The sequence below is a fragment of the Oryza sativa genome, chromosome 1 (assembly GCF_034140825.1).
Source record: "Oryza sativa Japonica Group chromosome 1, ASM3414082v1".
Lineage (NCBI taxonomy): Eukaryota > Viridiplantae > Streptophyta > Magnoliopsida > Poales > Poaceae > Oryza > Oryza sativa.
In genome coordinates, this window is record NC_089035.1 from 41774080 (window position 1) to 41797353 (window position 23274).

A 23274-nucleotide genomic window follows, 5' to 3' on the forward strand; every position below is an offset into this window, starting at 1 on the left:
ATCTGCCGTCGCAAGGATCTGTTTATGAAGTGCCTTCTAAGCTGAATCCGGAGCCCGAGCATTCAAGGTGTGCATTCCATTCCTCACACATCACACTGCGAAATTTTTTTGACGGGTATCACACTGCAAAATTCAGTAGTAAGGGTTGCATTTAAATGTTAGGCAAAGGTGTCATATGAATTTTGCAAAATAAACAAAATAAACAGTTTTTTTTCAGAGAAGAGGCATTGTCAGATAGAACGGTCTAAATCCTGTACAAATTGAGAAAAACTCTTGCGTCCCAAACAAGTTCGTCAAAACCTCGGAAACTGTTTTAAAAAATAGTCAAACAGTCATAAAAATGCATGCTATCTAAATAGACATAAAAAATATGAAAAAAATTGTGAAGATAGATTAATATGTGATGTATCACTACACAAACATGCAAGTTAAAATATAACTTCTATGATCCATAGCAAAAATAACAAATATATGATTGTGAGTATGTGTATACTATTCACAGTTTAATTTATTATTTTTGTTATGGATTGTAGAAGTCATGTTTTAATTTGCATATTTGTGTAGTGATATATCACATATTAATCTATCTTCACAAATTGTTATGGATTGTAGAAGCCAATGAGGGGATGTCCCCTCGAGAGCTTATAATCCACGCTCTCAAAACCTCCTTCGGCCCAAAGGATTAGACTGTGTTTGTAGCCGTAATTACTATTTGGTTGATCTTACCGTTTGGTCGTTTATTCCGATCGCTAACCCACCAACAGTACGTGAGTTACACACATCTGGACTTCTGAAGTACTACTAAAATGGAAGTACAAAATCAGTTCATCTGATCCCCAGCGTCCCCTTCTCCAGATCAAACAGCAGCAGATTGTTCTCCATCTGGAAACCTCCGATGACAATCGCCGGCGAGTCGGCCGCCGCCGGCGAGGTCCCCATCATCTCGAGGAACGCGAAGCACACCGTCTGTTCGTCCACCTGCACCAGCGAGCTGCCGCCGGGGAGCGTCCAGTTCCGGCCGCCGCCCAGCACCAGGTCGATGTTCGCCACGGCGAAGCCGAGCCGCGTCGTGCCGAGCGCGGACGCCCGGTAGCACGTCTCGAACGGCCTCACCGCCGCCGCGCGTGGGATACCCGACGTGGCCGCGTCGAACGCCCCGAGCAGCGCGCGGTAGACGTCGGGCCGGAGCGTGGTGTACGGCGCGACGGTGCTCAGCGTGACGCCGCCCGTGCCACGGCGGACGTCGAGGTCGAGCGCGCGGGGCGGGATGGGCACCGCCTCGAGGTTGACGGCGATGCCGGTGACGCGGAGGTAGTAGGCGCCATTCTTGGGGTTCTTGAGGAGGGGCACGGGGTTGCGGCGGAGACCTTCGGCGATCTCCATGGGCGGCGCCGCTAGGAGCTGGAACGGCCCGCCGCCGAAGATGGCCGCGCCGTCGCCGCCGCCGCCGCTGGCCGGAAGGCACAGCGCGAACTGCCTCTCCACCTTCAGCGACGACGCCACCTGGGACGGCAGCGACAGCGGCAGCCTCGACATCCCCGCGACGCCGGCGACACCCGACGGGAGCGACGCCAGGAGCCCGCTGGGCGCGCACGACGCGAACGCCGAGAACGACACCGGGAACAGCGGGTTCTTGCCGTCCGTGGCGTTCGCGGCGAGCGGCACGGCGGCGACGTCCCCGCGTCCGCACTGCCCACTCACCGGGTTGTACGGGTACGCGGCGCAGGCGCACCCCCTGTCGCCGGAGCCCGGCCGGCCGCCGTCGGAGTACGGGCAGCTGGCCGGAGACCGGTACCAGTTCGCCACCTTGCACACGCTGGAGCTGCATGGGACCGTGCGGTGCGCGGGCGGGCACGTCGACCAGAGCAGCGGGCCGGCGAGGTCGACGACGAGCGGCGGCATCCTTGCCGAGGCGCGCCACGATGGGCTTGGACGGCGTCGGGCGGCGGCGATCGGTGGCCGCCATTGCGGTCGGAGGTGGCAGTGACGCGAGCAGAAGCGAGAGTCCGAGCCATGGGAGCACACGTGCGCTGCTGCAGCGTAACGACGTCATTCTCGCTGAATCGGTGGTGGCCTCAATGGCTTTGATCAACGTCGCAATGTCCTTTGCTCATAATATAGATGTGCGTACTGCGACCGGGATGGAAGAGGAAGTGTGTGTTTTTATTATCTATGTCCTAAAATACTTGTTGTTCTAGATTGTTTAGTATATATAAAGTTTAAGAAATAAAACTATAATAGTCCTTAATAAATAATGTACGGTTAGATGTGAGATGGTGGATAGAGTAGAATTGAAAGTGATTGATTATTTTGAAACATATTTTAAATGTTAGAAAAGGGTTGGAGCAAGAATTATTTTTGGTCAATTACCTCGTGCTGGATTAGCGTGCTCAGGTCAGCTCAGGCTCTTCTGACGATGGAGTAGTAGTGGCATTGATCAGACCATGTGGTTTTTTTGGATGGATCCTCGTTTCGAAGCTTTGCGTAGCAACGCCAGTACGTGGTTCCTTTATCCAAAGTGAAGTAGTCGAAGCTCTGGAAAAAAAAATCGATGTACTAGTACTCCATCAACAGCCTCGTGAGTCGTGACAAGCAGCAGTGAGTCGGCGACGTGAAGGTGTGATCCCCAAATAAAAATGGGCAAAACCGTGTGTGGCGCGTGAGCACGTTTTACAGACGAGGCCCGGCCCAATAGGCCGATAAAAGCCTTTGATACTTGGGGCCATTTTAAACCGTTGAATTGGATTGCTTGCCGCCTACCTTCAAACCAGAGAAGCCGAGCATTTAACTATGGAAGACCATGGATTTCAGCGAAACAAAATGCATGCAGTTTTCACATTAACACAAAGGAAATGGATTTAGGCAAATTACGCTACGACACACTAAATTTAACTGCAAGACTCAAGTGGGTGTGGAAACGCTAAACTTTTTAAACCATATCGAAAGTGCTAATCCCTCGTGCTATCATATCAAAATCCTCTGCAGTTGAAGTCACGTGACTTTATCACTGATATATGAGTCCGATGATCCCTAGACCTACATGTCTGTGACAAAGGCACCGTGTATTTGACTGCATAGGATCTCAATCCCGCGCTACCGTGCCTACGGAGTCCCCCAGCTGAAGTTGAAGTTGCTGCACGTAGTCCGGATCCAGTAAAGCAGGCCAGTCGATCCCAGCCTCCCCTTCTCCAGATCGAACACCAGCAGGTTGTCTTCAAGCTGAAACCCTCCGATGATCACCGCCGGCGACTCGTCCATCGCCGGCGTCGGCCCCATCTCGACGATCGCGAAGCACAGCGTCTCCTCGTTCACCTGCACGATCATGTTGGAGCCGAAGAACGTCCAGTTACCACCGCTCCGGAGCATCAGGTCGACGGTGGCGAGCGGAGGCCCCACGCGCGTCCACCACATCGCCGACCTCTGGTAGCACCGCTCGAACGGCCACGACGGCGGCGCGCGCGCGATGAGGCGTAGCTCCGCGTCGATCGCCTCGATCACGGCGCGGTAGATGTCCGGCCGGAGCGCGGTGTACGGCGCCACCGTGCTCAGCATCACGCCGCCGTGGCCGGTGCCGGCGTCGAGGGCGAGGGAGTCCGGGGGCACGTCCGCTCCGCGGTGGTTCACGGCGATGCCGACGACGTCGAGGTAGAAGCCGCCGTTCTTGGGGTTCCTGAGGTAGCTGATGTAGCTGAGCCCGTTCGAGACCATGCCGAACTCTTCCGGCACCACCAGGAGGTGGAACGGCCCGCCGCCGAAGATGGCCGCGCCGGTGCCGCCGCCGCCGGGGAGGCACAGCGCGAACTTCCTCTCCACCTTGAGCGACGCCGCCACCTGCGACGGCAGCGACAGGGGAGCACCGGACAGCCCAGCGACGCCGACGGCGCCCGACGGGAGCGACCCCAGGAGCGCGCCCGGCGCGCAAGCCGCGTGCACCGGGAACGCCACGGGGTACAGCGGGTTCACGCCGTCGGTGACGTTCGCCAGCATCGGCGTCGTCGTGACGTCCCCACGCGCGCACTGGCCGTTGAGCGGGTTGTACGGGTAGGCGGAGCACGCGCACAGGCCCCTGCCGCCGCCGCCATCGCTGCCGCGGCCGTCGGTGCTCGAGCTGCAGTTCCACGGGTTGTCCTGGACGGCCGCGGCGGCGCACACGTCGGAGCGGCACGGGACGGTGCTGTGCGCGGCGAGGCACGTCGACCAGAGGAGCGGGCCGCCGAGGTCGAGGACGAGGCGCGAGCCGGTCCTGATGGACATGGTGTAGAGCGAGGTGGAGGTGTCCTTGGTGATCCGGACAAGTATTGGCCTTGGTGCTTGGAACGCATCACTGGCTAGCGTCCGTGGCAACAACGCCAATAGGATCAGCGAGAGGAAGAGCGAGAAGTAGCAGCGTAACGTCGACATGACACTGTACTTTTGCTTGGTTTTTACTCTGATTAATTACACCTTGATTTCGAGAGTGAGTTCGATCACTATATATATAGAGCGAGTTTGGTCAATTACCGTGTGCAAGTTTTCGATGGATTGCACCTACGTAAGTCGGTAAATCCGTAAATGTACTGTAGTTGACTCTGATTAATTTGAAGAAGCACGCAGCCATATATGGTAATTGCATTGCTCGCACAGTCATAGACGTGGTAAAGTCAACCTGAAGTGGCATGCTGCAGCCTGCAGGGTACTTGTCGAGGAAAACCCTCAATAGCGGGGAGTCGTGAGACCCCCCTTTCGTGAGTTCGGCCGGGGGCGGAGGCTCTCCTCTCGTTAGTCGTTTGCTCGTCCCTACGACTATCAGGAGTGAATGCACGCAGTCGGATTATATAGGTTCGGGCCGCTATCGAGCGTAACACCCTACTCCTGTGTTTGGGATTATGAATGATTTTTACAAGGGTTCCTCCCCCTCAGAGAGCGCACCTGCGTCTTTCCTTCTCAAGTTCAGGTTTTCTGGGAGTCGTCCCCCATCTCCGTGGGTAGGGTCCTCCTTTTATAGCTTAAGGGGATGCCACATGCGCCGCCTCTACTTACCCTCCATGGGGGGAACCCCACTCCATCTTTTTGGGTTTTCAAACTGTGCCTTCTCTCGGAAGCTAAGCAATAACTGATTCTTGCGCGGAACCCGGCGCCGTCCTCCGCCTGACACGGGGGTCAGCCCTGTCATTCCCTTATAAATGAACGATGACATGCAACAGCCCCTCATCGAGTTGCGCTCGGATGTGACGGGTCATACCCACCCCCACTCCGTCGGGGACAAGGGCGACGTGAGGACATGGTCGCCCTATCCAACGGATGTGACGGAGACGGGCCGGTCACAGACCGGTCACATCCGATGAACAGGGGTTCGCTAGGCACGCCGCACGTCTCTGCCCTTACCGTATTAACTGCGGTGAGGGACAGTTGGGGCGTCGCACATTTATGGCTGTTCAGCCTGCGCTCCCTTCTTGCTCTTTCTCTCTCTGCCGCGTGGCAGCTGGGCGAGGGCCTCGGGGCGAAGCCGCGGGAGAGCCCGAGGGGGTGACGTCATGCCCCGAGGCCCCTCCTCGGCGCTTCTACGACTCGCGTGGCGCGCGAGTGGGGCCAACCTGTGGAGTCACGTGGCCAGAGAGGAAAATAATTCCCCTCTACTCCACATACCCCCGGGCCCATATCTCCGATAGTACTCCCTCAGTCCCACAGTATAAAGGGATTTGAGTTTCTGTAGCGCCCGTTCCGTCGTGGCGCCTAGCGGGAAAATGTAATTCCTAAAAACCCTAATTTCGAAATCTGTTTCCTTGCTTATTGTCTAGTGTCCGTGCCAATTCCGGATCTCAAATCTCCGATCGATCGCCAAGTTCAATCCCGAATCCAAATCCTTCCCAAATCAAATCCCTCCGCAAAAGTCTATTTCGCCTCCCTCAGGTTCGATGGGCCGAATCCCTCTCGGCCCATCTCCCCCTCCCTCCCCATCTCTCTCTCTCTCCCTCTCCCCCACTCTGCCCGTGCGCTGCGCACGCGTGCGCGTGAGCCGCGCCGAGCCGAGCGCCCTCCGCCCTCGCTGCCGTTTCCCGCCGACGCCGCCTAAATCGCTACGCCGCCCGTTGCTTCCCGCGCGCACGCGTGCCATGGTGGCCGACCGGCCAGTCGCCGCCGCCGTCAGCGCCTGCCGCCCGTGTCGTCGCTCCGCTCCAAACCGCCCGGCCGTCATCGCCGTCGTCATCGCCTTGGCCCCGCCCCTCCTCGCGCGTGCTTCCAAGGGACGGAGGCAGAGCTCCCCCCACCTCTGCCGCATCGCCCTCTCTCCCTCCTCCTTTTCCCCAAAGTGGCAAGGGGGCAAGCCCCCTTTCTCTCCCTCTTTTTCCCTTTTTCCTCCCGCCGGCGTCATCCTCCCCCCCTGTCGCCGTTGGGGCCGCGACCGCCGAGCGCTGGCTCGCTCCCTTGACCGCCCAAGGTCGGTTTCCAAACCAACATTGCCGCCCTATAAACCCAGGCACCCTCCCTTCCTTTTTCCCCTCCCAATCTCCCCCGTTTTTCACCCACGCCATTGTCGTCCCTCTCGCCGACCGCCGCCGTCGCGTGTGCCGGAGGAGCCGGTGCGCGCTAGGACGCGGAAGGGGACTCCGGGTGCTCGTCTTCTTCCTCTTCCCCGGCCCGAGGCCCGGAGAGATAACTCCCGTGCCGTCGGCCTCATGTCACTGCGCCCCATCACCCCCGCACGGTAGTGCCTCTCTCCGTTCTCCCTCCTCGTTCCATCTCCTCCCCTTAGACTCGGGTAGTAGCACGAGTAGCCTCCCCGTAGCTAGCTGGCGCCGCCCCGACCGTTGCCGCCGGTCGCTGTGTGCTCGCCGCCGTCGCCGCCCGTGCTCCGTAGCACCCGCTCGTCGCCGGCCTCGCTCGACGTAGCTCCGCCCAATCCTACGCTAGCAACGGACTCCCGGAGTCGCGTAGATGCTCTAGCTCGCCCGAATCGGTCTCCCGTCGCGCCATCGCTGTTTCCCCCTTCTCCCGCCGCCGGTTGCCGCCACCGCAATCCGCCGCCGTCGAGCATCCCCCAGCGAATCCGAGCCGTTGGCTCGTCTCCCCTCGTCCCGAGCAACTTCCCGGTGTGCTCGCTTTCGCCTGTATCGCCGTGGTTCGCTCCGCCGCCCGCCACCGTCGTCCGCCGTCCGTTCCGGCCGACGTCGTCGTCTACCTCCCGCCGGCCCGCGTGGCAGCCACGTAAGCGCCACGTCGGCGCCACCTCGGCCGCGACCGGGTCAAGCTGACCCCGGTCCGCCGCTTTCCCTCCGCCCCACTCGCGCGTGCGGTCCACCGCGAGCCGTGAGGCTGCGCGTGGCCCCGCCGCACCGCGTCCTCCGCGAACCGCGCGCATGCGCTGCGCCTCACCTCCCCAAACCCTAGCACGCCCCGCGTGCACCTCGCTCACGGTGAACCGAGTCGCCGACAAGCGGGTCCCACCCGGGACCACGCGGGATGGACCCGGCCCACCGGCTCTCTCTCTCCTCCCTGCCCGCGCGCATGTTTTGGGCCGCCTTCTCGGGCCGGCCGGCCCGTTAAGTTTGGACGAGCCGCCCTTTTCTCTCGGGCCGCGCCCCAGCCGCCCGAGGAAAGTCTAATTTGCCTCCCTCCTTCTTTTCTTTTCTTTTCTTTTTCAAAAAGCATTTAAATAAATTCTTTTTTTTTACCAAAAATCCAATAATCTTAGAAATTCAATATCTTCCCAACCGTAAGTCCGTTTGACTCCGTTCAACTTCCAAAATTCCTCAAATCTCGAGATCTATCTAATGGCATGCTTAGAGGTCAATAATAGGGCTTTATTTTCGCCGTTTGCTGAGTTGTCCCGTTTCGCGTGTAGTTCCGGAGCCCGAAGACCCGCAGTGCGAGGATTTCGAGGATCAAGCTCAAGATCTCGAGCAAGGCAAGCCACCCTTGAACATCTTGAGCCTATATTTGAACTTAATTATGTTGCTTGAAAAATATTATGCATTGATAGGATTGCACTTAATCTGTTTGCCCAGTCTGCAAGGCAGACCGATGGGCCTACCTAGCTCATTGCGTCTGATCCTTCCTTTGTTAATTGTTATACCATGTTCCCTTGTAACCACCTAGTTGCGCCTCGGTAATCGTGCACTCTGCACGAGTATCGACGGTCGCCTTCAACCTTAAAATCTGAGAAACATCTTGGGTAAAACTTGGGTTTTACAAAAGACTTGGAAAACCCGACACCTGGGTCGGTGCTTGCGAACTAAATGAATTTCCAAAATCGCGGACCGGGGAACGTACCGGGTGTATGGTTTCCCGCTCTTGCACTTAAGGACCGTTTCCTTGGAATTTCATCCGAACATAAGACAAGTGCGACCACATGGGTGGAATGGGACACCCCTGGCTGAGTAACTAGCTAAACGGGGGAGCCATGATGCCAAGAGACATGTGGATTCAACGGGGTGGTGTCGGGGAGAACCCCCGGGTTTCCTGGCACAGTATGGTCTGGGACCTAATCTGGTGTTGGTTTGGGACCCCTCTCGTTGGCATATGGTGAACCTGTGTCGGCTTTCGAAATGTCTTGTCATGAAAGCCTTAAGGTCTCTAGTCGTGGCTGTTCTGCACGGGCTGGATGATCCGGGTTAGTAATGTTGTGTGGGTAAAGTGTACCCCCTCTGCAGAGATTATTAAACTGTTCGAACAGCCGTGCCCACGGTCATGGGCGGATGTGAGGTGATTCCTAGCGTAGTTTTGTTTGACTACTGCTTTGTGAAATTTGCTGATGTGGTTTGGGATTGATGTTTGGAAAATCTGCGGCTGATGGGATCAGCCAGGCCCGGGTGGCCGTTTGAAAGCTGTTGGCCAGGTGCCAATCTTGATCAATTCAAAAGACTGATACATTGCACATACTCCGACCGGACGAGACGCACTGTCTCATCCGTGTCGTTTGAGAAGCACTCACTTAGTTGTTTCAGAAAAGAGTTTAAATAAAATCAATTGCAAAAACAACAGCCTTTCCTTGAAGCCTGCATTAAACACTTATTTTCCATGGCTTGCTGAGTACTCCTGTACTCACCCTTGCTCTATATAAATAATCCCCCCCCAGTTGCTGAAGAAGATGAAGTGGATCCCGCTGACGAGGAGTTCTTCCAGGAGCAAGTCGGCTACGATGAGTTTTAGGGTTTCGGCCTAGTTCCCAAGTCGCGCATGTGATGTGTGATCCAAGTCTTGGCTTCCGCTTCCCTTTTGTAATGCAGTTGTGAGCTCGGGATCTGTCCGCAGCCCAACATGACTGTACTCCTACTCTATAATAAGGAGACCTCTGTTGCTGTGATATTCTGTCTTCCTGTGATACCAGCACTGTTTCCTGGGACTGATATCGATTAACAGGTTAATTTGGAGCGTCACGGGCTAGTCCCGCTCGGGGCTAGTTCGGGGCGTGACAGTTTTTACTTGCAATGTTTGACTACTCGTCTTATTCAAAATTTTTTTGCAAATATAAAAAATGAAAAGTTGTGTTTAAAGTACCGTGGATAATAAAGTAAGTCACAAATAAAATAAATAATAACTTCAAAAATTTTTGAATAAGACGAGTGGTCAAACGTTGCAAGCAAAAACTTAAAATCCGGGGACAGAGGGAGTATATACAACACTTCTCCCTACGGTTGACTAATGTGACTTGCGATAAGATTGGCTGACTTAGATAATCACAAGGTGAAAAGGTCAAATTTTGCAATCAAAGATGAGCTAGCTGCCGGCCGGTTTAGGCAAATCTGGGCAGCAAAGCCCGTTAGATTCTGCGCAAGATTGCACGTGTCTGCAGTGAGCATGTATCCAAAGCCGCTGATCGTGTCAAGCTTCACTCTCGATCTACTCCTCCAATCCACAATAAACAAATCTAATACATTCACGATATAACACATTGTAATGCAATATGATTCGTAGTACTTTCCCTAACGTCCCATGTTATGTATAGTTCATTTTGGGATCGAGTGAGAATTCCATTGAAGTGATAGTGTGGTACTAGTACTACTATAAAACTATAGAACTATGTGTACTGCACTGGAAGCACATATGCTCTTGTGTTGATCTGAAGGTAACACAAGATAGATGGATCGATCTAAAGTATGAGCAAATACGAAATCGCATTGAATTTTATCTGATAGGAAAAATCGCAATGAATCTTGATCCATGCAAACCAGCACGACCTCCATAACTCAAGTAAATGGCTCACAACAATCTATGACCTCTATAACTTAAGTTCTTGCTAGAGGGCCGATCACAGTGGACACATGGTTCTCTTATTCAATTTTAGTACTAACTATGTACTAACTGTAAACCATTAGGCAGCGACAGTGAAGTTGAAGTTGCTGCAGGTGGTCTGGAGCCCAAAGAGGAGGCCACTGAAGCCGAGCTGCTGCTTCTCCTCGTCGAACACCACCAGGTTGTGCTCCATCTGGTGCCCGCCGATCACCACCGCCGGGCCGTACCCGACCTTCTCCGGCCTCATCTCGACGAACGCGAAGCACGCCGTGGCGTCGTCCACCTGCACCAGCGAGTTGCCGCCGAAGATGTACCACGCCGCGCCGTCCTCGAGGTTGATGTTGATGTCCGGCACGGCGTAGCCGAGCCGGTTCGAGCCGATCGTCCGGCTCTCGTAGCACAGCTCGAACGGCGCCACCGGCGGCGCCACCTTCTTCGGCCATTGCAGGATCTCGTCCCACGCCTTGACGAACGGGCCGTACACGTCGGGGCGGAGCTCGGTGTACGGAACCATGGAGCTCAGCTGGACGACGAGTGGCGCCCCGTGGTTGGGTAGTGGCACCTGGTGGTGGTTCACCTCGATGCTCTTGGCCGTGATGTAGTACCCGCCGCCATTGCCGCCGGCGAGCTCCGGGCTGCGGCGGAGCGCGGTGTAGGACAGCTTCTGCATGATGTCCGGCCGCGAGTAGGGGAAGATGAGGACGAACGGGCCGCCGCCGAAGACGGCGACGCTCGGGAGGCAGAGCGCGAACTTCTTGGCGACGTTCTGCGTCGCCGCGACCTGCGCGTGCAGCGCGAGGTCGGATCGCCCGAGACCGGCGACGCCGACGGCGCCGGCGGGGAGCGAGGCGAGGAGGGAGCCCGGCGCGCAGGAGGCGACGGCCGGGAAGGTGACCGGGTAGAGCGGGTTGCTGCCGTTGGTGGCGTCCGCGGCGAGCGCCGTGCGCGTCAGGTCCCCCGGCGCGCACCTCCCGGTGACACCGTTGTACGGGTGCGCCGTGCATTTGTTGCCGTAGCGGTAGTCGCCGCCGGCGCCGCCGTACTGCATCCAGCAGCTCGGCGGCGTGTAGTGGTTGGCCTCCACGCACTCGCGCTCGTAGGGGAGGACGGTGGAGTGGGAGGCGTCGCAGGTCGACCAGACGAGCTCGCCGGAGAGGTCGAGGGCGAGGGGGTGGCCGTCCTTGACGGCGATGGTGTAGAGCTTGGTGGCGCCGTCCTTGGTGACGGCCGTGACGAGGGGCTTGCCGCCGCCGCCGCTTGCCAGCGTGTGCCACGGCAACACGGCGAGGAAGGAGATGACCACCAGGAGAAGCGGTTTGCCTTTGGATTTGGCCTGCGGCGACGACATGGTGTACCGTGTATATATGTACGTGAGTTTTGTTAGGCTAATCGTGATTAGTGTGTGGTAATCTGATGTGATTTGATGAATGCATGGTTTGCTCTTTATATAGATCGAGCTAGTGGTCGTGGCCTGTCAGGTAGTAAGTACTAATTTTTTGTTTTCAATTTTTGTATCATTCAATTGGAAGCTTCGCCATGCAAATTAATATGCAATCGCCAGATGCTTACACCGTTACACGTGCTTTAATGTGAGCATCATGTATGCATGCACGGCGAATAAATTAGCCCTGGAGAAGGCGTGACGGTGGCATATATACACGTGAACGTGACCGATGGCAAATAGTATTGCAGAGAGGAAATATAATGCACCATGCATAGGAAAGAAAAACGAGCCATGCCGTTGTTGCACGGTGGTGATTTACATCGGAGTCGGCAAACGAAGTTGACTCGTGGGCAGTCGGCACGTGGATGGGCTCGATCGAGATTCGAGTGTCCTAGTTCTATAGAACTATAAACGCGAATTTATTTTATTTGTTTCAAATATAGATGAAATGAATCAAGCATGTGAATCACGTACTACACCTCACTGCCTCAGCCATCTTGTCGGGTATACACACAAAATAATGACTCCAACTCATTTTCTGACTTCTTCCTTTTCGTCCCCGAGGGAGTAGAACTCAAGAAAACAGGTTGATTACTCAGATAGTTGAAGCTCTCACAGTACAATACAATGGAAAGCAGCCCAGCTGAGCTGATGGCCGAGCCAACAGAAGGCCCTTCCACTCATACATTCCGGCCCAACTTCAAGCCCATGCCATATGGCTTCGACCTTTTACTCGTCGCGTTCTTTAGTACCGCACCGCTTAATCACATCATGCACGACCACTTTATATAGTCCTCCAATGTAACCAATCGCAAGCAATGACGAAAAGCACCAGCACTGGTGGGTCCAGTGCATTCTCCATATATTTAAGGACGTGTGCGCTACTGAGCTTTCATAAGTTTCCTTTTGCATTCTTATCTTTTGAAATCATTCGTCAAAAAATGGTAACAAATCACAATTCATAAAATAAAAATTGTTTCTTTTATATTTTTTGAAACCATTTGTCGGGAAAACTGTAACAGAACACAACTCATAAAATGCAAAGTGCACCTACGATATACAGCCTTCTGGAGTACTTTCCTCCAGTTAAAGACCCTATATATGGCCTATTTACTTGAGTGCCATATCAAACACTTCTGTAAATTGACCGTTCAAAAAAAAACACTTCTGTAAATTGAGCTGGAAATGAAGCGGTCTCTCTTTTCTTTTTTTGTGAGAAGAAAAGCCCTGTAAATCATTGCCTCAACACGGTCAAACTAAGCCAAGCCAAGTTGACCTCACAACGGTCGGACTAAGCTCATCCTAGTAAAGCCTATATCAGACTTGGGCCATTGGTTGTTATACCCTACGAGGGACCCCTAGCACGCACACTCGCTACGTTTTTAGTACCATACCGCTTAATCACATTATGTCCGACCGGTTTAAATAGTCCGGCATGGAGCAAGTACATCACCGAGCAATGACGAAATGCATCAACGCTGGCGGGTCCGGCGTATTCACCTGATCATTTAGGACAGAGATTGTGCACCACTGAGCTTTGACATGTTTTTTTATCTTCGATTTCAATATGCATTTTTGACAACGACTTCAGTATCCATCTGACGTAATCTAGGAATTTTTTTCTTCAATCCCAGGATGATTTGACAGCATCTGGTGATTTCCTCTTCAATTTTCAAGTCCAGTATGTATTGATAATGACTTTTAACTTTAGCATCTGATGCGATCTAGGCCGCAAGAGAGAAGTTGAAGTTGTTGCAGCCCCGTTCTTTTACTATTAAGATTAGATTTTAACTTAATTTTCATTAGTATGTTTTTCAAACGGTTGAAACACTGTGTCTTATGCGGAAGCTTTTTATGTAAAAGTTGTTTTGCTTTCAAATATATTTTGAAAAAAATCAATTTTAAATTTATAATAATAATTAATACTCAATTAATCATGTGTTGACGATTTTCTCATTTTGTATGCCTACACTTAATCTTACGGCCTTATCTTTTCGCTTGTGCTTATGCTTATTCTTATCAGCCAAATTTTGATTTTTCAATCTTAAATTTGAAGTTGATTTTGGGGTTTTTTATCGAAGTTTATTTTCAGCCTTTGATTTTATATCGCTAAGAACACATATATATAAAAGTTTATTTATAATTTTTTTTTTCGTTTGTAAATACGTCGTTTTGCGATGGGGCTGTTAATCTTCGTAGTATACATTTACGGGTCAATAAATTTGATAATTCGTGTATGCTGTAGTGTGTCGTAGCCCGTACCACATCCAACACTTCTCACAATTGGGCTGGAAATGGAAAATTCTTTTTTTTTTTGAAGAGGCGCGGCCCATCGTTGCTTCAAAACGGCAGGGCAAAGCCCAGCCTAACTAAGTCTGAGTTGTCTCTGTTGGATGTCACCTTCCGGCCCAACCGGAAGCCCTGGCAGTCGCTTCGATTTGGGGCACTAGACTTTTTTTAGTACCGTATTGCTTAATCACATTATGGCCGACCTGTTTAAATACTCCCGCACGTAGCAATTGCAACGAAGCAATGACGAAAAGCACCAACACCGGCGGGTCCGGTGTGTCTACCTGATTTAACCATTCGGGACAAGATGGGTGTGCCTTCCGAGCTTTGACGATTTTTTGTTTTCCCCTTCGGTTTCAAGCTTTCAGCTTTTACCTTCTTTTTTTTTCCTGTTTTCCTTTTCGGTTTCAGGCTTTCAGCGATGCATTGATCACATCTCAGAAATTTCTGAGTCAGTAACAAATCTGTGGCCTTTCTCCATTATTCATTGAATTGTACTTGTAACAAAACACAACTCATAATAATAATGAAAAAAAAATGGATGCACATCTGATGCATATGTGTGGAAAAAATAAGGATCACTAACGTATACACTATATAGTCGATCGACTATAACCTTCCTCTCTTCCTCTGCCCTGAATGTCTTAGACCACCGAGCAGTGGTGTTATCTGCACGGGCTACTTATCCAATTCATGGTCAGATCGAGTTTCTAGTTGAATGCAGTGCATAAGAGAAAGCTGAAGGACATAAAGTTTAGAAAATTAGTAAATGATGTCTAACAGATCTCTCCAACAAGTTGAATCCTGACGACATGTCTTTCTTATCTGTTGGGTTTCCTGTTTAGCCCCATATGTGTTGAACAGAATCGTCTTGGCGAAAAGCAGTTCTCATTCCCACCGCCGGATCGATGTCCTCACCTAGTCTGGAATTTGAAGGTCTGATGCAAAATACAGCAGATGATGCTAATGCTAAATTCTCGCTTCCTCTTGGTGTTTTCACCAGATATATGGGGTGCTAAAAACTGGAAGGTTTTTTTAACTGAAAGGTCAATATGTCATTCAGGACTTTGTTTCCACAAAAAATGCAGGACCTGATGGGGTTCATGTAGCATGTGTACCAGACGAACACCGCTGTAAACTGCTGCATTTCAGCTTGAATTGCTTGCTATGTTTGTGGGACTAGTTCAACAATCCATGGTTTGACAGGTTGTTAGAATTCATCAGCAGTTACACTTATTTTAGAACCGAGGGAGTAATCTTGAACGTGATCTTTCCCTTTCTTTAAGGGAAAAAAAACAGTACAGTGCTAGTTCAAATTAACTAAGCATGTGAATCACAAATCTCAATCATCTGCGAAGTGTACCATCATTTCTGCCTTTCCCCCCAAGTGGTAGATACTCCTTCAGGTGTGCAGGGCAATTCCACCGCGTTCTGTCAATTGGACTGGAAAGGAAGGCCCGGCCCATCGTTGCCTCAGAACGGCAGGACTAAACCAAGCCCAACATGGCCCATAACTGCCTCGCAACGTCGGAGTTAAGTTTAGTACCGTACTGCTCAATCACATTACGATCGACCATTTTAAATAGTTCCGCACGTAGCGATTGCATCGTCAAGCAATGACGAAAAGCACCAGCACCGGCGGGTCCGGCGCTCTACCTGATATTATTCGGGACAGATGATGCACCTTCTGAGCTTAAACCCCAATTTTTTTCCCTGCTTTCCCCTTTGCTTTTAGCTTCGACATTTTTTTTTCCTGTTTTCCTCTTCGATTTCAGGCTTTCAGTAACTTCGCTTTAAGCTTTGACATTTTTTTTCCTGTATTCCTCTTCGATTTCAGGCTCTCAGTAACAAATCTGTGGTATTCTCCATTATTCATCGAAATGTACTTGTTACAAATCACAACTCATAATAATAATAATGCCAAAAAAAAATGCATGCACATCTCCGATGCAAATGCAAGCTATGAGCTCGAGGAATCGACTCGATCTAGGCGGCGAGAGTGAAGTTGAAGTTGCTGCAGGTGGTCTGCCTCCCCCAGAGCAGGCCGCTGAATCCGAGCCGCTGCTTCTCCTCGTCGAACACCACCAGGTTGTTCTCCATCTGGAACCCTCCGATGATCGCCGCCGGCGGCGGCGGGCTGCCCTTCTCCCCCTTCACCTTCACCACCGCGAGGCACGCCGTGTTGTCGCTCACCTGCGCCATCGAGTTGCCGCCGAACACCGTCCAGTTCTTGCCGCCCTCCAGCACCAGGTCGATCTGCGGCACGGCGTAGCCCAGCCGCGTCGACCCCAGATCGCGCGAGTCGTAGCACAGCTCGAACGGCGCCGCCGGCGGCGGCGGCGGCGTGACGCGCTTCCGGCCGGCGGTGGCCCTGGCGAACGCGTCGACCACCGCTCGGTACACGTCCGGCCGGAGCGCCGTGTACGGGATCCTCGTGCACAGCTCGACGACGAGCGGCTCTTGGGTGTAGAGCTGCACCTGCTCCTGGTTCACGGCGATCTTGGTCGCCGAGATGAAGTATCCGGGGAGATCCTTGTTGCGGTGGAGGGGAGTTTCGCCGGCGAGCGTCGCCGCCACGTCGGGACGCCCCGGCGGGAGGAGGAAGAGCGGGCCGCCGCCGAAGATCGCCACGCCGTCGCCGCCGCCGCCGCTGGGGAGGCAGAGCGCGAACTTGTTGGCGACCTTCTGCGACCGCGCCACCTGCGCCTGCAGCGCGAGCCTGGTGCGCGCGAGCCCGGCGACGCCGACGGCGCCGGCGGGGAGCTTCGCGAGGAGGGAATCCGGCGCGCAGGAGGTGACGGCGGCGAACGACACCGGGTAGAGCGGGTTCTTGCCGTCGGTGGCGTTCGCCGACAGCCTCGTCCGCGTCAGGTCGGCCGTCGCCGACTCGCCGGAGAAGGGGTTGTACGGGTGGGCGGTGCACTTGCACCGGAACGGGTCCTCGACGTCGGCGCGGCCATAGCCATTGTGGGGGCATCCCGGCGGGTGGTAGCTGTGCGCGTGCATGCAGAAGTGGTGGTGGCACTCCAGCGTCGGGTGCGCGGCGGCGCACGACATCCAGACGAGCGCGCCGGCGAGGTCGAGGACGAGCGGGCGGCCGTCCTTGATGGGGACGGTGTAGAGCGAGGTCGCCGCGTCCTTGGTGATGGCCGCGACAAGCGGCTTGCCATTGCCATTGCCATTGGCACTAGCTGCTGCCCATGGCAACGACGAGGCCAAGGCGACGCAGAGCGAGACGGCGAGGAGGAGGTGGAGCGACATTGCTGGTTATTAGCCTGGGCAAACTAGCTAGCACGCACTGTGAATTGGTGTGTCCAAGTGTGATGGTTTATATACTCAGTACGTCGCAGCACCTGTGCAGCACAGCAGAATGCGTGTGACATTTCTCTGCTATCGCTGGGGATCCAGACCTGGTGTTTTCTAAATTATAAACAGTTTTTATCTCCAGCACGCCATGACATCTAGTTAGCAATCTTGATCTAGGCCAGTTTAGTGTGCTCGGGTGAGTTAAGCTATCAGCTATTACATGTGCATTAATTGTCACTCTGTTCCATCACATGGGTGATTACAGCCATGGAATTGAGTATCCCAATGTCGGTGATCACATTTTCGAGCACGTAGTACTTCCGAAGTGGTGGTGCTCATGACTCTGAGCGCAGAGTGCAAGCGAAGGTTGCTTGAGTGACCAAAAAACTTGCCAGGTCGTGACAGAGTTCTACGCATTGAAAACAACGAGATCTGCATTGTTTAGTTGATCCCACTAGCATACAAATCGGATCTTGGTCAATGCGCGCTAGCTGGAGGCATCAACCATTTCCATCAAGTCAAACGCGTACATGGGTTCGAGAAATTCCACCCCGTTCGAGATCCATCCACCGGCGCGAGCGCCAGATGCCATCCAAGAAAATCCCCATGTTTCGTGTAGGATTCGCGTTGAAATTGTAGAGATTTTTAGGCTCTCGATTGGGCGGAGCCCTGTGAATTCCGGTGCGCGCGGCCGCGTGTTCTCCCGAGGATTTTGAACTCGATCTGCCAAACTGGGCTCACGTGGACTCTGCTAGGCCAAAGGCCCAATTGTACAAACTGGGCCTTTTGTGCATCACGTCAGGTAGCGAGCAGGCCTTTGTGAGGCCCAGATTTCAGGGCCCAAAACGGCCTTCATTTCACGTTCAAATTCCATCCTACGGCTAAATTAATCCAAGAACATTTCATCAGCGTGTTTAATCCGATATCAATTTCAAATGTTATGAAATGATAGGCAAATAAACGATAAATAACAATAGATTAATCACATAAGGCACGAGATTTAACGTGAAAAACCCTCCTATAACATAAGAGAAAAAAACCACAGGCGTCAGCCAGCAAAATATCTTCACTATATCTGAGCGAGGTTACAACGCCGCACGGCGGCTTACAAGAGGTATATATATATATGTGGAACCTTAAAAGGGACGATGATCCGTATCCCCGGCCTAACCCTACCGGTGACGGGACGATGATCCGTACCCCCGGCCTAAGCCTACCGGTGACGGGCCTCCGCTCCACTACGACATAAATTGGCCTCTATTAAGTACAAATAAATTTGGATCACAACTCAACATCAAATATTCGCATCACGTGGAACATTTTTCAAATACTGCATGTAGATGGTAGATGGACTATATATTAAAAGCAAAGTTCTTAAATGGGTGACAGATACGGGCATATGGCATGCCGGACACCGACATTACAGTTACAGTTACATGGCCGCGAAACAGTGGTAAGTAAGTAAATTATCTACTGAGTCTTGGTGAAATTGAAGTTACTGCACGACGTGTAGAACGGCAGCCTCGCGAACCCGAGCCGCTTCTTCTCCGAGTCGAACTGCAGCAACATGTTCTCCATCTGGAACCCTCCGAGGATCACCGCCGGCGAACTGGCGGCGTCGCCGGACTTCATCTCCACGAAGGCCAGGCACGCCTTGCCCCCCTTCACGTCCACCATCGAGTTGGTCCCCGTCATCGTGTAGTTCTTCCCGCCGGCGAGCATCAGCCTCACCGCCGGCACAAAGTAGCCGATCCGCGTGTTCCCCAGCATCGACGCCCTGTAGCAGAGCGGGAACGGCGCCACGGCGGCGACCTTCGCGTCGCTCCGGTTCAGGCCCTTCTCGAACTCCCGGACGAACGGGCGGAACACGTCCGGCCGGAGTTGGCCGAACGGCACGGCGGTGCGCAGCGCCACGCCGCCGGCGGCGAGCGCGCCGCTCGGGAGGGGTAGCCGCGCGTCATCGAGGGCGATGGCGTTGGCGGTGACGTAGTAGCCGGGGTTGTCTCTCTTGGCGACGAGCGGGGTGTAGTCCAGCGTCGTCGTGAAGTCCGGCAGCCCTTCGCCGAGGTATATCGGGCCGCCGCCGAAGATGGCCACGCCCTGGCCGTACCCGAGCCTCGGGAGGCAGAGGAGGAACCTGCCGGCGACGCCCTGCGACGACGCGACCTGCGCCGGGAGCGCGAGGCCGGAGGCGGCGAGGCCGGCGACGCCCGTGGCGCCGCGCGGCAGCCGCGCCAGGAGCCTCTTGGGCGCGCACGCCGCCACGGCCTTGACGGAGACCTGGATCAGAGGGTTCTTGCCGTCGGTGGTGTTGGCGATGAACCTCGTGTGGGCAAGGTTCCCGGCGGCGCACTGCCCGGTCACCGGGTTGTACGGGTACGCCGTGCACACGTTCTTGCTGCAGTCGCCGCCGCCGCCGGTGACCTTGCAGGTCGGAGCACGGTACGCGTTGGCGACCACGCACGTCGGGTCCTGGCAGGACAGCGACGCCGGCAGGTGGTCGGCGGCGCACGTCGACCAGACGAGCGGGCCGGCGAGGTCGACGACGAGGTTGTCGTAGTACCTGACGGGGATGGTGTAGAGCGAGGTGGCCGGGTCCCTGGTGACGGGAACCACCACGGGGTCCCGACGACGAGGCGCCGCGGCGGAGCACGACGGCGGCGACGCCAGCAGCACGAGCAGCGCGGCGGCGGCGGCGGCGAGGACGAGGTTGCCGTTTCGTGGCGGCATCTTGAACGATATGGGTGATGGATGATGAATGTTGTACGTAGCTAAGCTTGTGTGTGTCTTGGTGCGACGCGGCCATTTCTTCTTTATTTATAGTACACGTGATGAAGTGAAGCTGCAAATGCCACACGTTTTGCAACCAGGCTGGACTCCATGAAGATGAAGGGAGAGTTCGGCTTTGGTCACTTGGTTAGGAGTTAGGACGCAAATCTGGAACTTTTGTTGATGGGAATGTGGTACAGTGGGACGTTTCTTTGTCACGGACGTTCCCTTCTGTTGGATTCAACGATTGTTTATTCACTGCCGTTTGTGTAGGGTAGGAAGTTGGTGTAGCAGCCTGAATTTGACACTGGGGACACAGGAGATCGGTTTCAGAATTGCAGAGGCAGCAGCACACAGATTTTGACACTAGTGAGATTGGGTTTGTTTGCCGGTTCAATTCAGTGTCTGCTTTGAACTTGAAGGACTGCAGGTTACAAATGTGCAGTAAGCCGAAAAAATACCTTCCAAACAGGCCGGTCATTCCTGATCTCAAGAATTTACAACGAAGGTTGTGTTTAGTTCACGTCAAAATTGAAATTTTGGTTGAAATTGGAACGATGTGATGGAAAAGTTAGAAGTTTATATGAGTAGGAAAGTTTTGATGTGATGAAAAAGTTGAAAGTTTAAAGAAAAACTTTAAAACTAAACATGGCCAAAGCAGATTGTTCCGATCTCAACGAACGCCATAACGCAGGCATCTCGAACGCATCTCCCCGATCTCTCACCACAACAGCATTGCAATCTGCATCGACTGCGAAAATCTGGATTGATTATTGGGGGTTCAGACTTCAGAGCTGCTACCATGTCGGATCTTGCGATGGAGTACCGAGCAATACGCGGCAGAGTCAACGGCGCAAACACAGCACAAACAACACAAAGCTCTTAACGAAAACTCATCTCATCTTCTCGCGCAGGAACAGACAGTGCCGCGCCGACACAAGAGTCTTCTCCCCAAACACGCCACGGGACCATCAACCTTATCTTCTCACTTTGCCAAGACAAATCGAATCAGATGCAATATGGTTTAGTACTTCAGGACCCCTTTCAATCGCAGGATTAAGAAAACAGAGAAATAGGAATAACGTAGGAATTGAATGCCACACTTATTGAATTCCTATGGGATTTTGAAACACGGGTGTAGTTTGATTAGCACACAGAAAAAACGCAGGAAACTTAGACACATGAAGAGGAAAACATGAGGTGAGACCTCATGCACCTCATGCTTATTTTTCTCCAAAATTGCTCTAGTAAGATTGCTCTAGTAAGTTTCATTCAATAGGAATTTCAAAGGAATTGATAGAAAACAATCCTTTGTTTCAAAAGACTATAGAATTATTTCCCATAGGATAAAATCCTCTAGAATTTCTATGGTTTTTCCATTAATTCAAAGGGCCCCTTTGAATCGTAGGATTAAGAAAACATAGAATAGGAAAAACGTAGGATTTTAATAGAAATGTAAGAGTAAAACAGAGGATTGCAAAATGTAGGAAAAACAAAGGAATGACCGTTTGATTGAACCACAGGGAAAACACAGGAATTAGATGAGAGATATAGACTTAAAGGAAAGTTAGCAAGAGGTTGAAGCTCTTGCTAAATTTCCTCTAAAATCTCTATAGGATTGTCCATTCCATAGGAATTTCAAAGGATTAGATATGATTCAATCCTTTGTTTCAAAGGGCTTCATAGGAAATTTTCCTATAAGATTGAAATCCTCTAAAATTCCTATGTTTTTCCTCCAAATCAAGAGTCACAGTTTGACTACCAAAAGAGAAGAAAAAAAGATACTAATACTATGGTTTACGTGTTAGAGCAAAACGCATTCACGGCCATTCAAGATATCCACTTGGTCCCAACACTGCACAATCGTAATGCTTGTATCTTAGTTCAAGCGACCAATGTCTCACCAATACAAGCTCTTATTCAAAGTTACAAATGGTCACGACAAGTTGACAACAAAAAAAGCGAGAATTATATCCTTATTTTGAAATTTGAATTATAGTGGCAAACGGTGAGCCCATTTTAGTTTCTTGCGAAGTTGAAGTTGCCACAGGTAGTCCTGATGAAGAAGAGGGTGCCACTGAACCCTAGCCTGGAAGCGGCCTCGTCGAACAGCAAAAAGTTGTTCTCCATCTGGAACGCGCCCACGGTCACCGCGCTCCGCGCCGCCCTCCCGCCGTCGACGAACGCCAAGCACGCCGTGTCGCCCGCCACCTGCGCCAGCGAGTTCGACCCGAACACCGTCCAGTTCCGGCCGCCGGACGTCACGAGGTCGATCGGCGCCACCGCGTAGCCGACCCTGGTGAACCCCAGCGCGCTGCTGTTGAAGCAGAGCTCGAACGGGGCCACGCTCGGCATGCGCGTTATCCTCGCCGTCGCCTTGGCGAACGCGGCGACGAACGGGCGGTACACGTCGCGCCGCAGGACGGTGTACGGCGCGGCCGTGTCGAGCGTCACGCCGCCGCCGCGGCTGAGCGCGCCGGGAGGGAGGTGGACCGCCTCTTGGTTCATGGCGATGCCCCGGAGCTTGATGCTGTACGCCGAGGGGTTCGTCGGGCTCCGGGCCAGGTCGGTGTAGGAGAGGACGGTGCTCGCGTCGAACAGCGTCGGCGGCATCAGGTTGTACGGCCCGCCGCCGAAGAACGCGACGCCGGGCGCGGCCGCCGTGCTCGGCAGGCAGACGGCGAACTGCCGCTTAAGCGACAGCTTCGAGTAGAGCTGGGTCGGCAGGCTCACCCCGCCACGGCCGAGGCCCGCGTCGCCGGCCGCCATGGCCGGTAACGACCTGAGGAGGCTGCCCGGCGCGCATGACGAGACGACGCCCCGGACGGTGACCTCGGAGGTCAGCGTCTTGCCGTCGGTGGCGTTGGCGACGATGTCAGCGAGCGTGAGGTCGCCGACGGCGCGTTCGCCCGTCACCGGATTCGTCGGGCGGGCGGTGCACGCGCGTCCTCCGTTGTTGCAGGACTTGTGCGCCCCCGACGCGGCGGCGCACTCGCCGGAGGAGCACGGGACGGTGGGGTGGGAGGGTGAGCACGGTGACCACAGTAGCTGTCCGGAGAGGTCAAGCAGGTAGTTCTTGTTGGAGATGGAGAGCGTGTGGAGCCCAGTCTTGGTGTCCTTGGTGATCGGAGCTACCAAGGCTTGGATTGCAGGAGATGGAGAAGCTTGCAACTGCACAAGAATGAAGAAGATGATAGCGAGAAAAAATGCTTGGGAAATCATAGCCATCTTGATGGTATTGTAGCTGAGTTGTG

At 53.5% G+C, this 23274-nt stretch overlaps 6 protein-coding genes across 6 annotated transcripts; all 6 read right to left on the minus strand.

Annotated features, from left to right (window-relative positions):
• Window positions 1-663: 663 nt before the first annotated feature.
• LOC136354889 (chitinase CLP-like) lies at window positions 664-2147 on the minus strand. The gene has a single exon (XM_066306707.1). It carries the CDS (start codon window positions 1900-1902, stop codon window positions 826-828), a length of 1077 nt encoding a protein of 358 aa, XP_066162804.1. The 5' UTR covers window positions 1903-2147; the 3' UTR covers window positions 664-825.
• A 955-nt stretch (window positions 2148-3102) lies between these two features.
• Window positions 3103-4419, minus strand: LOC4326528 (chitinase CLP). Its single transcript, XM_015784718.3, has one exon. The coding sequence runs from the start codon at window positions 4399-4401 to the stop codon at window positions 3103-3105; it is 1299 nt and encodes a 432-aa protein (XP_015640204.2). The 5' UTR covers window positions 4402-4419.
• Window positions 4420-10085: 5666 nt separating this feature from the next.
• LOC4326529 (chitinase CLP-like) lies at window positions 10086-11626 on the minus strand. The gene has a single exon (XM_015787446.3). The coding sequence runs from the start codon at window positions 11558-11560 to the stop codon at window positions 10292-10294; it is 1269 nt and encodes a 422-aa protein (XP_015642932.1). The 5' UTR covers window positions 11561-11626; the 3' UTR covers window positions 10086-10291.
• A 4164-nt stretch (window positions 11627-15790) lies between these two features.
• Window positions 15791-17247, minus strand: LOC9267890 (chitinase CLP-like). Its single transcript, XM_015776671.3, has one exon. It carries the CDS (start codon window positions 17204-17206, stop codon window positions 15932-15934), a length of 1275 nt encoding a protein of 424 aa, XP_015632157.1. The 5' UTR covers window positions 17207-17247; the 3' UTR covers window positions 15791-15931.
• Window positions 17248-18588: 1341 nt separating this feature from the next.
• On the minus strand, window positions 18589-20041 carry LOC4326530 (chitinase CLP-like). The gene has a single exon (XM_015774032.3). It carries the CDS (start codon window positions 19979-19981, stop codon window positions 18722-18724), a length of 1260 nt encoding a protein of 419 aa, XP_015629518.1. The 5' UTR covers window positions 19982-20041; the 3' UTR covers window positions 18589-18721.
• A 1835-nt stretch (window positions 20042-21876) lies between these two features.
• Window positions 21877-23263, minus strand: LOC4326531 (chitinase CLP-like). The gene has a single exon (XM_015794007.3). It carries the CDS (start codon window positions 23246-23248, stop codon window positions 22040-22042), a length of 1209 nt encoding a protein of 402 aa, XP_015649493.1. The 5' UTR covers window positions 23249-23263; the 3' UTR covers window positions 21877-22039.
• Window positions 23264-23274: the final 11 nt, after the last annotated feature.

Bases quoted from the DNA above. Each gene is read 5' to 3' on its own strand.
- LOC4326528 (XM_015784718.3), bottom strand. From the start codon at position 4,401: ATGTCGACGTTACGCTGCTACTTCTCGCTCTTCCTCTCGCTGATCCTA.
- LOC4326529 (XM_015787446.3), bottom strand. From the start codon at position 11,560: ATGTCGTCGCCGCAGGCCAAATCCAAAGGCAAACCGCTTCTCCTGGTG.
- LOC4326531 (XM_015794007.3), bottom strand. From the start codon at position 23,248: ATGGCTATGATTTCCCAAGCATTTTTTCTCGCTATCATCTTCTTCATT.
- LOC9267890 (XM_015776671.3), bottom strand. From the start codon at position 17,206: ATGTCGCTCCACCTCCTCCTCGCCGTCTCGCTCTGCGTCGCCTTGGCC.
- LOC4326530 (XM_015774032.3), bottom strand. From the start codon at position 19,981: ATGCCGCCACGAAACGGCAACCTCGTCCTCGCCGCCGCCGCCGCCGCG.
- LOC136354889 (XM_066306707.1), bottom strand. From the start codon at position 1,902: ATGCCGCCGCTCGTCGTCGACCTCGCCGGCCCGCTGCTCTGGTCGACG.